Source organism: Balaenoptera borealis (genome assembly GCF_965194805.1).
Source record: "Balaenoptera borealis genome assembly, chromosome: 11".
Taxonomy (NCBI): Eukaryota; Metazoa; Chordata; class Mammalia; order Artiodactyla; family Balaenopteridae; genus Balaenoptera; species Balaenoptera borealis.
The window spans coordinates 5939008-5952097 of NC_138868.1; the positions used below are offsets into that span (position 1 = coordinate 5939008).

Genomic DNA, 13090 nt, shown 5'->3' on the forward strand with positions numbered 1-13090 from the left:
GAAATGGGAAGTGCCACCCGAAGACTTTTAGATATTGTGTGTGGTGAAAATGATTAGTGAGGGTGGATACTAATAATGATGTGTCAGCCAACTGAATTGAGAGACAAACTAAAGGGAAAAGGACCAAGTTCTGTTGTTTGATAAATTTTAACCCTTTGGAAAAACCTTTTCCTGTTCGACATCAACTCATTTTTATGTAGACATTGGAATAAAGCTTATCTATCTATGACTATAAAAAAAAAATTTGGGGGACTTCCCTGATGGTCCAGTGGCTAAGACTCCGCACTCCCAATGCAGCGGGCCCGGGTTCGATCCCTGGTCAGGGAACTAGATCCCACATGCCACAGCTAAGACCCAACACAACCAAATAAATAAATATTAAAAAAAAAAAAAATTTTTTTCTTGTTGTTGATTTTTAAGAGTTCTTTGTGTATTTTGGATAATAGTCCTTTAATCAGAGGTGTCTTGTAAATATCTTCTCCCAGCCTGTGGCTTGTCTTCTCATTCTCTTGAGGGTTGAATATTTTTTATGATTCCATTTTATCTCCTTTCTTGGATTATTAGGTATAACTCCTTGATGTGTTATTTTGATGGTTCCTTTCATCTTTAACTTACCAGTTTATTCAAGTAATATTATACCACTCCACAGATAGCATAAATCCTTACAACTATACATCTCCATTTCTCTCCTCCTGGTCTGTGCGCTATTGTTGTCATACATTTTACTTCTAACATAGGTTATAGACCTCAAAATACATTATTACTGTTTTTGCTTTAAAAAGTTAATTATGTTTTAAAGAGATTTAAATAATAAGAAAAGTCTTTATATTTATCCACATAGTTACCATTTTAAGTACTCTTCATTCCTTTGTGTAGACCCAGGTTTCCATCTGGTATCACCTTCTGCTTGAAGAACTTCTTTTACATTTATATTTTTTGTCTGCAGATAATGAATTCTTTCATCTCTTGTATGTCATAAAAAGTCCTCATTTCATATTTGTTTTTAAGGATACTTTTGTTGGGTAAAGAATTCTAGGTTGACAGGTTTTGGGTTTTTTTCAGTACTATAAAGATGTTATTCCATTTTCTTCTAGCTTATACGGTTTCTGATGAGAAACTTGCTGTAATCCTTATCTTTGTTTCCTTGTATTATATAAAAAGGTTTTTTTTTTTTGTCTCTGTTTGTTTTTAAGATTTCTTTTTACCACTGGTTTTAACCAATTTAATTATGATGTGCCTTGGTGTAGTTTTCTTTGCTTCTTGGGCTTGGAGTTTGTTGAGATTCTTGGATCTGTATGATTAATAGATTTCATCAAATTTGGAAAAATTTCAGCCATTATTTCTTCAAATATATTTTCTGCCTCTGCTGCTTCTTCAGATTCTCTAATTATACATGTATTAGCCTATGTGAAGTTGTCCTATAACTCACAGATGCTCAATAGTCTATTATTATTTTAACCTCTGTGTTTAATTTTTATTTATTTATTTATTTGTTTGTTTGTTTATTTTTGGCTGTGTTGGGTCTTCGTTGCTGCGCACAGGCTTTCCCAAGTTGTGGTGAGCGGGGTCTACTCTTTGTTGTGGTGTGCGGGCTTCCCATTGCAGTGGCTTCGCTTGTTGCAGAACATGGGCTCTAGGCACGTGGGCTTCAGTAGTTGTGGCATGCAGGCTCAGTAGTTGTGGCTCATGGGCTCTAGAGCACAGGCTCAGTAGTTGTGGCACACGGGCCACACAGGGATCGAACCCGTGTTCCCTGCATTGGCAGGTGGATTCTTAATCACTGAGCCACCAGGGAAGCCCCCTCTGTGTTTAATTTCAGATAGTTTCTATTGCTATGTGTTTTTCCTTAAGTGTCTAATGTGCCATTGATACTATTCGGTGTAACCAGTATAATTTTCACCTCAGAGACATTAGTTTTCACCTTAAAGTTTGTTTGGGGTCTTTTTTATACCTTCCGCATCTCTTACGAATATGTTCAATCTTTCCTCTAGTTTCCTGAACATATGGAATACAGTTATAAGAATAACTGTTTTTTGTCTACTAATTTTAACTTCCATGTCAGTTCTGGATCAGTTTGGATTGACTGATTGATCAATTGACTGAGTTTTCTCTTCATTGTGGGTTGTATTTTCCTGCTTCTTAGCATGTCTGTTATTTTTTTTATTAGATTCAAGGCAGTGTGAATTTACCTTGGTGGGTGCTGGATATTTTTGTATTCTTATAAATATTCTTGAACTTTGTTCTGAGATGCCATTGAATTACTTGGAAACCACTTGATCCTTTTAGGTCTTGCTTCTGCTTTTGAGCTTTGTTAGGCAGAACCAAGGAGTGTTTATTGTAGATGTAATTTTTTTCCATTTCTGAGGCAAGGCTATTCTTAGTATTTTACCTGATGCTCCGTAAATTATAAGACTTTGCTCTCTGGTTGATGGGAATAGGCACTATTCCCAGCCCTGTGTAAGCTCTGCCTATTGTCCCCTGTAATCCTTCTGAGTGGTTCTTTACCTGGATGGTTTCTTCACATGAATGAGCTGATCAGTACTCAACTGAATACTAGAGAGAGGAGCCTCTGCAGATCTCCAGAATTCTCTCTCTGTGCAGCTCTCTCTTCTCTGGTACTCTGCCCTGAAAGCTTAAGCTACCTTAGCATCCCTGGATTCCTAGCTTCATCTGTTCAACTCAGGGACACCACTAGGCTTTGCCTGGATTCCTTCTCCCCGTTCCACAGTCTCTGTACTTTCTCTAAGCAGTGTGCAAGGGCATTCATAGAGCTCACTTCGTTGTTTTCCATCTCTCAGGAATGACTATCCCATCCATTGTCTGAGGCCCAATGTCTTGAGAACCATTGTTTCATATGTTGTTTTTTTTGTTATTGTCCAGATTTTTGGTTATTTCAGGCAGGAGGGTAAATCTGGTCCCTGTTACTCTATCTTGGCCAGAAGCCACTGTATAATCATTTCCCTCTTAATCTCTTTTATTTACTCATCTTACACTTTAATTCCAGAAAAGTCAATCCTGCTGATGGTTGCCAAGAGAGCCAGAAAAGTGGGCTTCAGCTGAAACACTACTACTACCTACACCCAGAATCTGGAAATACATAAAATTTCCCAGCTATGATTTCTCTTCACTCATTAGAGGAGCCTATAACTATCTGACCTCCATGAGGGCAGAGACCCCAACTAATGCAACTCTGTATCTCCAGCATCCAAAAAGGTAAATAGATAAAAGTATGTTTTTCATTAGGCAAAACTAAACATAGGAATTCCATCATATCATCATCCTCATAAAAGTAGCTATGTGCTTAGCAGTTTACTTACATTATCTTATTCAAACCTCACAACGATCATTTTAGGTGTGCATCATTCTTATTTTACTGATAAAGAAACTGAGACTTGGAATAAATAGCTTCTATAATAACACCATGCAACTAGTTTGTGGCAGAAATGGAATTCAAGTGACATCTCTAACCATGCTCTTAACCTCTATGTAATACTATGTTCTATAAAGTTTTTCTAAACCACAGGCTTCCTTGCTAAAAGGCTAACCTCAGATTGTGCAGTCTAAAGTACTACACCTACCCATTGTGTATTCAGGGTTCTCATACATCAATATGGAAGATTTCCACCAAAGTACCTATTATTACTTTACACTTACCTGCTTCACCTCACGTGAGCAGTGGTGAAGAAATCGGTTCTGGGTGATCTCATGAAATGATTTATGCAGCTTGGTCCCAAATTCCTGTGTGTCAGCTGCCTAAAATGGGCCAGAGACAGAATATGTTGAGTTCCAGTACTGGCAACCAAAGGGTAAGTACCCACAGGAAGTTTATATGAGGAGAGATCGAGACTAATAGAAAGGCAAACCACTGACATCCTTCATGTTGTATTAGAAGTTTCCTTAGTTCCTGTGGACACAGGATAAGTAGAAAGAAGGTCTGGGATACTTGACATGAGACAGGTAGTTGTGGCTCCTATATATCTTCCAATTTCTGTTACCTAAGCAAGATCTTTCAAACAAGGTCTTTGTTCTCCTATCTCTATAGGAGATAAATATCCCAGAGATCCATCTGTTCGTGAAGAGGTTATATAAACTGCTCTCCTCTAAAACAAGTTCCAAGAGAGCAGAGGTTCTACTGAACAACTAAGGCTGATATAGGAACTTTTCCCCAGATAAATCTTTCAGGGAGGAAAGGAACAGTAATTTAGTTTGCATCCATTAAGGAATGGGTAACAACCTCTACTTTTTAGTATAGAATTGTATTGATAGGATATTAGAGTTAAAAGGGGCCAGAGTAATCACCTAATACAACACACTAATTTCATTTCATTTTATTTTTACTTATTTATGTATGTATGTATGTATGTCATGAAGGAAAGTGCAGTGTTTACTGTAAGGCACCATACAAGGAGTCCAGGGTAGCTAATGCTCCAAAAAACCTGAACTCCCTGATGGGTTTCAGGGGGGTATTTTTAAAGGCCAGGTGAAGGAGGGAGTCGCACGTTATGTGATCAGCTCATGCACAGTTCTCTGACTGGTTGATGGTGAGGTAACAGGGTGGTGTCACAGGAGGTAACATTATCAGTCTTCAAGCTCCAGTAGGCTACTGCTCATGGTCATCAAGTAGTTAGAATCCTCCATTTGGTGAGGGTTTTTAAAACATATATAAAACAACTCAGGAAATGTGCATCATATACCGTTATCTAGGTACCTCACAGAGGAGCTAAAGCAGAGGACATGGGTGGAGGGGTCTTCCCCTATAGGAAAGGCCCCATAGGGTCCTGCTCAGTTACAGTTTCATGCAGCTTTCCATAATTCTATTTAGAACAAAATACATATGCATGCTCGAGCAATGAAATATAAATTGCATAATTTCAGTAATGCCACATACCACTTAAATGCTCTTATATTTGCATTTAAAACTGGCACCACACAGAATGAAAATGAATGATAAAATTTATACAAATAATGTAAAATTTTAATTTTTCTTTACTGAGAACATTAACTAGCAAATAAAAAACACCAGACAAGTCAAATGAAACTGCAGAAGAAATTTAAAAGCTTTATACTTTACTATCTTTACTGCTTCCCCCCTTTTTTGCATTTTGCAAGGGCCCCCAAACTTGTGGCGCTACCCCTGACTATAAAGAAGCAGCCCTGGGGAACTTGGGGATGAACACACTAATTTTATAGATGAGACAACTGAAATTCACAAAGGAGAAGTGACCCACCCAAGATCTCATAGCCAGTTAGAATGAAAGTTAGGGCTGACTTTCACTGTGCTACCCCCATGACCCAGAAAGTTGAAGCTGTGAGAAGATGCACTAGATTATAAAGGTGTTATACATTTTGACCCATTACCATTTATAGAAATTTATTCTAGGAAATAATTCAAAAGAAGCAAGCGATCACATATAGGTATTAACTGAAGTACTATTTGTTGGCAGAAAAAATGTAAACAACTTAAATGTCTGTCATTAGGGGAATGGTTTATTAAATTAGATTAAACTAATACAGTGGAATATTGGTTAACCAATACAAATTTTAAGACTGTTGAAACAGGGGAAAAGGTCAAATTATATATGAATATAAAATACTTTGGTTATGACTATATAGTATAATGTATATGAGATAATATGCAAAAATTAAGTGATAAAGTTTATTAGTTATTATTTTAAATTTTATGTATATTACACTATCTTTTCAAGAAAAAAAGTACAAAAAAATGAAGTGACATGGAAAGAATGTGTTACCCCTCTGATAATTTGGTCAGCACACACTGGAAGGAAGGAAGGAAAGAAACCAATATTTATTAAGAATCTACCATGTGTAAAAATGGGCAGAAGACCTAAATAGACATTTCTCCAAAGAAGACATACAGATGGCCAAGAGGCACATGAAAAGCTGCTCAACATCACTAATTATTAGAGAAATGCAAATCAAAACTACAATGAGGTATCACCTCACACCAGTTAGAATGGGCATCATCAAAAAATCTACAAACAACAAATGCTGCAGAGGGTGTGGAGAAAAGGGAACCCTCTTGCACTGTTGGTGGGAATGTAAATTGATATAGCCACTATGGAGAACAGTATGGAGGTTCAAAAAACTAAAAATAGAGTTACCATATGACCCAGCAATCCCACTACTGGGCATATACTCAGAGAAAACCATAATTCAAAAAGACACTTGCACCCCAGTGTTCATTGCAGCATGATTTACAATAGCCAGGTCATTGAAGCAACCTAAATGCCCATCGACAGACAAATGTATAAAGAAGATGTGGTACATATATACAATGGGATATTACTCAGCAATAAAAAGGAATGAACTTGAGTCATTTGTAGAGACTGTCACACAGTGAGGTAAGTCAGAAAGAGAAAAACAAATATCGTATATTAACACATACATGTGGAATCTAGAAAAATGGTACAGATGAACCAGTTTGCAAGGCAGAAATAGAGACACAGATGTAGAGAACAAACGTATGGACACCAAGGGGGGAAGCAGGGGTGGGGGGGTGGTGGTGGGATGAACTGGGAGATTGGGATTGAAATATATACGCTAATACATATAAAATAGATAACTAGTAAGAACCTGCTATATTAAAAAAATAAATAAAATAAAATTCAAACAAATAAAATAAAATAAAATACTAGCCATTGCATACTACTTAAGACAATTTAAGATGAAATGTATTAAAACTTAAAACTTTAGCATTAAAAAAAAAAAAGAATCTACAATGTGTTATGCAGGTTCACACTTAGCTCTCAACTTCATAATTACCCTGTGAGGTACTATTATTTTTTTCTAATTTGTAGATGAAACTCAGAGAAGTTCAGTACAGGCCTAAGTCCACCTAGCTAGTAAACAAATGAGCAAAAATTTGAACTCAGGCCTTTGATTCCAAACCCTGTTACACTATTCCATACTGCCAAACACATGTAATGCTTATGGTTGCTCATTTTCAGTATATTCTGTTGCCATGAGGTAATAGAACATTCTTCAATAAGAAATTGGGAATCACTGATCTAATCCTAGCTCTGCTTATAACTACCTGTATGATCAAAAGGAAACAGAAATTTTAAATAACTTGTTTTCTCATTTATAAAATAGTATATGCATCACTATCCATTCAACAAACATTTCTTAAAACACTTACTTATGTAGAATCACAGGAGGATCAAAGTAAATAATGTTTCTAAGAGCACTGCACATATTACTCAGATAGGTAGTAGAATGTCATTAAAACCCTGGCACTTTTAAGCATCCCCAACCTCCTACTAACTTGAAGCGTCTGGAGGCATGTCTTTCGGAAGCTGCTGCTTGTGCTTCCAGTCATGATACTCATGATGGATTTCACAGCCACTGAGAGTGAGGCCTGTAGTTTCTGATGAGCCTAGAGAATAAAACAAGGAAGCGGGAGACCGCAGTTTATAATAACCCCAAACTGCTGGTTCAGAGAATCACAAAGCGACCAAAGATTTTAGTCAGAGCAGGATTTCAAAAATTCTTCCCCCTCCACCAAAAATACTTACTGAGATCATGACAAAGGACACTTAGACTTATTGACATAGATACATTCAGAAAAGACACGTAGTAAGACACTGAGCAACAAAACAGATATACTTACTATTAAAAAACAAAAAGCTTTAAGCTTTACCCTTTTAGTGTAGTTGTCTTTTCCCTGAAAAGGAGGCCATATGAAGTAAGAAATGTGTTACCAAAAGTACACAGGATGGAGGGATTCAAAAAGTCAGGTAAGAAGACAAAGTGATGTTATAAAGGATTAGGAAATGGCGGAAGAATGTAAGATTTAATGAAACAGCAGCTCTAGAAACATGTGTGGGAAGGGGAAATATATAGATAAGATAGCTATGCATTGATGTAAGCTTTTATATATAGGATGGATAAACAACAAAGTCCTGTATAGCACAGAGAACTATATTCAATATCATATGATAAACCATAATGAAAGAGAATATAAAACAAGAATGTATATATATGTATAACTGAATCATTTTGCTGTATAGCAGTAATTAACACAATGTTGTAAATCGACTATACTTCAATAAAAAAAATTTTCAGGCCAAGTGCATGCATGTGCTTTCAATTAATCCAGAACTTATAGTCAATAATATAGCACTTCAATGTGTGAAAGAGGGAAGAAGACATTAATGACACTACAAATTAATAATTAATATACAAAAATACTTCAATGTGTAAAACCACCTAGAATGAATATAGTGTCCTGGGTTCAGTGTTTACTGTTCCTCTTTTATAAATGTTTTCCTGTCCCCTGGTATAATGGGAGTGGTGAAAACAAACTAACAGGCAGGCAAAACCAAGCTCATTTTTGCTTGTGAAAAAACACACTCACATCGTAAGTCATGTGTTCCAAAAAGAAAATAAAATTTGTTCACACTCAAAAAAAAAGAAAAGAAAAGAGGTATGTTATCAGTCATTTTCCCTGGTCTACTGTTCTGCCCGTATTTATTCAAACTCACCTACTAGGAGATAAGACTAAGCAAGCTGGTTACCGTGACCCATCTAAGTTAAAGCCCAAGTTCCTAGGCTAGATTCAGTTTATAAGACCAGCCCAGGTGGGGACTTCCCTGGTGGCACAGTGGTGAAACTCCACACTCCCAACGCAGGGGGCCCAGGTTCGATCCCTGGCCAGGGAACTAGATGCCACATGCATGCCGCAACTAAGACCCGGTGCAACCAGATAAATAAATAAATATTTTTTAAAAGATCAGCCCAGATGACCAAAGAGGAGAGGAAGAAGCATTCAGGGAGGAAGGGCTCTCAGGCCCTGTCTGCCATATACTCTATCTTTTTCTTAGAGAGAGGAGAAAGGGAGTTGTGAATTTCTTATTACCTTGACAGCCTGGTGATGCTGCTCCAAGGCCTGGTCCACAGCGACCTGGATGGAATCTTGCACCACACTGTGGCTCTCCGTGAGAATGGCACTGAGATGAGTTGTGAGCAAAGTGTGGACTCCTAAGGGGAGGCAGAATGTTGGTAACCTTGAGTGAGAATGACCACTTCAAGACTGCTGTTCATATGCTGTGAGTCAGGGCTGAGAATGGGAAAGAGGCTGCTTGAAAAAAGAAGCCACTTCTGCCTATCCACAGATAATTACTTTTTTAGACAAAAACCCCCAGCAATTTACAAACCTACCCAATTCCCACTTACAAATGAACGAAAGCTCACTAAAATTAAAGTGAAGAATGACATTATTTTTGAAGAATCAAATGAGGAATCCTGTTTAATTCACATCAGAAACAGAAATATATGCTATATACTATAAACAATGATACTGGTGGCTCCCAAAGGAAAGGAAAAACCTCCTGGAGAGTATGTCTAACTCTACTCTGTTCCTATTTGAGCGTCACTGTTGTGGTGAGCCATTGCTACTGTCAGGGTATCAATCCTTTTAGATACGCTGTGGTATAGAAAAAGTTAAGGGCTTCCCTGGTGGCGCAGTGGTTAAGAATCTGCCTGCCAATGCAGGGGACACATGTTCGAGCCCTGGTCCGGGAAGAATCCCACATGCTGTGGAGCAACTAAGCCCGTGCAGCACAACTGCTGAGCCTGCGCTCTAGGGCCTGTGAGCCACAACTACTGAGCCCATGTGCCACAACTACTGAGCCCACGTGCCACAACTACTGAAGCCCACATGCCTAGAGCCCATGCTCTGCAACAAGAGAAGCCACTGCAATGAGAAGCCCACGCACCGCAACAGAGTAGCCCCCACTCGCCACAACTAGAGAAAGCCCGCGCGCAGCAACGAAGACCCAATGCAGACAAAAGTAAATAAATGAAATAAATAAATTTATTTTTTAAAAAAAGAAAAAGTTAAAACTCACAATCTGAGAATTGCTGGTATAAGGTCTTTTTAAATGAGGGACTATCTCTGATAAAGTAACCATAGGCACCACTGCTCAGCATCCTTCAGAAAAGCTAACACATGAGACCGATGGGCAAAATACGTCATTAAACAATATGCCAGCATTGATGATCCTGATACAACCAATACAGGAAGACAAATTTATTTTTTGGGGCACCTGGAGAAAATGCTTCTTAATTAATCTTTCTTCTTTCAGTGTTTTTCTACTCCCTGTATGGTCTGTTCAAAGGTAAGGCTGGCTGGCTTTTCTCAGGGCTGCAATTAAAATGCAAGTCAGAAAAAAAAATGCAAGTCAGAAGGAACATTTTCTACCACAAGGCACCATGATGCTCTCCTGGAAGGGAAGGGAAGAATTGCTCTGCTCAAAAGGGGTCTGGAACTGGAATGAAAAGAACATAGATTCTAGCGTCAATTCTACTATCAACTAATAGTGACCAAGTCACTTCACTTTTCTCATTTTAGTACAGAAAGTGTCTTTATACCACCTGCTCTCATGGGTATTTTGTGCAGATAAACTGGGATAATATATATAAAGTGTTTTGAAATGTACATTGCAATATTCAAAGAGAAAATATCGCTATTGCTATGATATCATGTGGATTACTATTTTCTATAGTTTGGTCCTAAGAATAGCCTTAAGAAATCAGTTGGAGCCCCTTTGAAAGCAGACATTTAATTAAAAAGCTATAGTTTCATCCCTAAAACTGCTGATACCACCAGATGCCTTTAACACTGTGGCAAAATGAGTTAATCATAGAAAAGTTACCATGACAAGGTAGGCAGAAGGCCAATTAAGTGATTTTCTTTTTTAAGACACATGGAAACAGACTGTAGTTCTGCACAAGCTGTTTCCTAAAAGGAGCTCTGGAGAAAGCTTTCAAGGATCTGAGAAAGAAGAGGGGGAAAAGAAAATAAAATTACTACATATATCTATATCCATGTATCTATACCTACCTACCCTTACGGTGCATCTTCTTCAAAGGCTAGTCCTAAACTCTCAGATGTATAAGGAAATTTTAAAAGATAACTACTATGTTTACTAATGCAGTGATGGATTTCTGTTTAACCAGTACTGAGTACCACTACCTGAGATGCTGCAGGCCTTCAGAGTCAAGCTAAACAGAGGTGTACAAACTCTCACAGTACTATAATAATGATAGGTAACCCTGGTTTCTGAGGAAGTATGTTTAATAGGATTCAGAATGTGGTACCAGATTTTATGTCATCCTAGGGAAGACTGAACATGGTGCTCCCTCTAGCAGACCAACCTTAAAAAAAAAAAAAAAAAACTGTCAAAGATAGCAGATCTTACATCTTAAGAGGGTCTTTAGACTTGGAAGGGCCTTTGATAGCACCTAGTCTAAAAATCTCATGTTAAACATATGAAAAGGAAGGATCAGATGATTTATGCAACTTGCTTCCCAAAAAATCATTAAGGAATTTGGTAGCAGAACTAAAATTAAACCCAGGTCTCTTGATTGTACCCTGAAGTCCTTTCCACCATACTAAGCTGCTTCTCTTATAAGTCTTTGTCCATGCCAGCACAGGTCGGATAATAGCCCTAGGCATTCTCACCTTTGACCTCCTTGCTGGAAGCCTCATTAGTTTGGGTCTCTTCTATGTTCCCATTCCAGGGCCTTAATGAATGGACACAGTGGGGCACCAGAGAACACCAGCTCCTCAAATAAAAGAGTTACAAGCCAGAGCCCTGGAAAGCAGTGCTTCTCTCCTAAAGAATATATACATGATGGAAAAAGGTAGGAGAGGCATGGAAGGCTGGCAGTAGGAAGAACCCCACAGGTTCAACAAATAGTTGGCAGCAATGTGAGGTCTTCTGGTCTGGTGTTGTAAGCTGTCTCATTTCTCTATGACTCAGTGGAAGCAGGGCCACACCAAATAGCACTGGAACGCCTAGAGAGTAAAGTCCCAAGAAAAAACAGTCGCCCACAAAGAAAGAATAACCCAAAAACGTATCAGGAACACCAAAAGGAAGGCTTGTGAACATTTCCCCAGACATTTATAAGCTCCACTTCTTGCTTCTTCCTTCAAAGTTTAGGAGGGCACTGAGAAACACTTAAATTTATGTCTCAGGCTTTACTGGATTAAAAATGCATAAGCCAACTCTCATACTCATACTCAGTGGTTTTCAAACTTTACTATGTTTAGGAATCACCTGAGAATCTTGTTAAAAATGCATATTCTTGAGCCATACCAGATTTTTTACATTAGCAAAACAATGAGTTAATCCTTGCCCAGGAAGCTGCACATTTTCAAATACTCCAGGTGATTCTGATGCATGTGTTTCATGGACCACAGAACAGTGAAATCACTGCTTTACCACTAACAGAGAGACCTTCTGATAACAGGTTATCACCTATCTGCTAGATAAACGCCAAAGGCATTTGTATGCCTGAACAAGGACAATTTCTCCCTTTCCAGAGGTTGATGTGGCAATCACACAAAGCCATTCATACCAATGTACTCCCACAGCTCCTCGTGTTCAATCTGAGATGTTGCATTAAGGCCAAGTAAAACTGATAACTTTTCTTGATTCCACTTGGAAAAGCAGTAGGGTGGTGAACAGTTCTCAAGCCTGAAATGCTTTAAAAACATACTGATACCTGAGGCCCACCTCAATCCAAGGAAATCCGAACCTCTGGGGGTGAGGTTTGGGCATTTTTTAGAAGCTCCCCAGGTAATATATTGTGCAGCTGAGGTTGAGAACTACCCATCTAAGGTAATATACTCTGTAGGGACCAACAGGAAGTGTCTGCTGATTTCTGGTCAACCAAATCTGGGAATGTCATCATCTAAGTGAGGCTTCAAGATATACATCTTTCCCGTAGAGCATATAATTTGTTTAACTTATTTAAGCAAGGTTTTTCATTGAAATGAGTTATTTTACAGAAACACATCTATTCAGATTTATGCATCATGTAAAGTCTCCTTTCTTTATTCTCTTAACATTTAAGCACACCCAAGCTGGCAGCCCCACTCTCCTATACCTACCCCAGAGTTCCATTTTCTGGACTGGAAATCCGCTGTGGAAGTCCACAAAGAGAAAAAGCAGCAGAGTTTGTCCCTGGGGGTCCATATTCTGAGTCTGATCCCCCTCACTGGATTCCATCTGATAACTCACATCTGGAAGCACCAAATCTAGAGGACAAGATATTACAGAGT

General features: G+C 38.3%; 1 protein-coding gene across 2 annotated transcripts in view; it reads right to left on the reverse strand.

Moving 5' to 3' along the window:
- Positions 1-13090, reverse strand: part of TOP6BL (TOP6B like initiator of meiotic double strand breaks) — a 95357-nt gene that overhangs the window by 13883 nt on the left and 68384 nt on the right. For both annotated transcript variants that reach the window (XM_082340887.1, XM_082340888.1), the window contains exons 10-13: positions 12920-13066; positions 8879-9000; positions 7286-7396; positions 3655-3753 (exon numbers count right to left, since the gene is read on the reverse strand). In XM_082340887.1, the coding sequence (XP_082197013.1) occupies positions 3655-3753; positions 7286-7396; positions 8879-9000; positions 12920-13066 (479 nt within the window). The remainder of the gene's footprint in view (positions 1-3654; positions 3754-7285; positions 7397-8878; positions 9001-12919; positions 13067-13090) is intronic.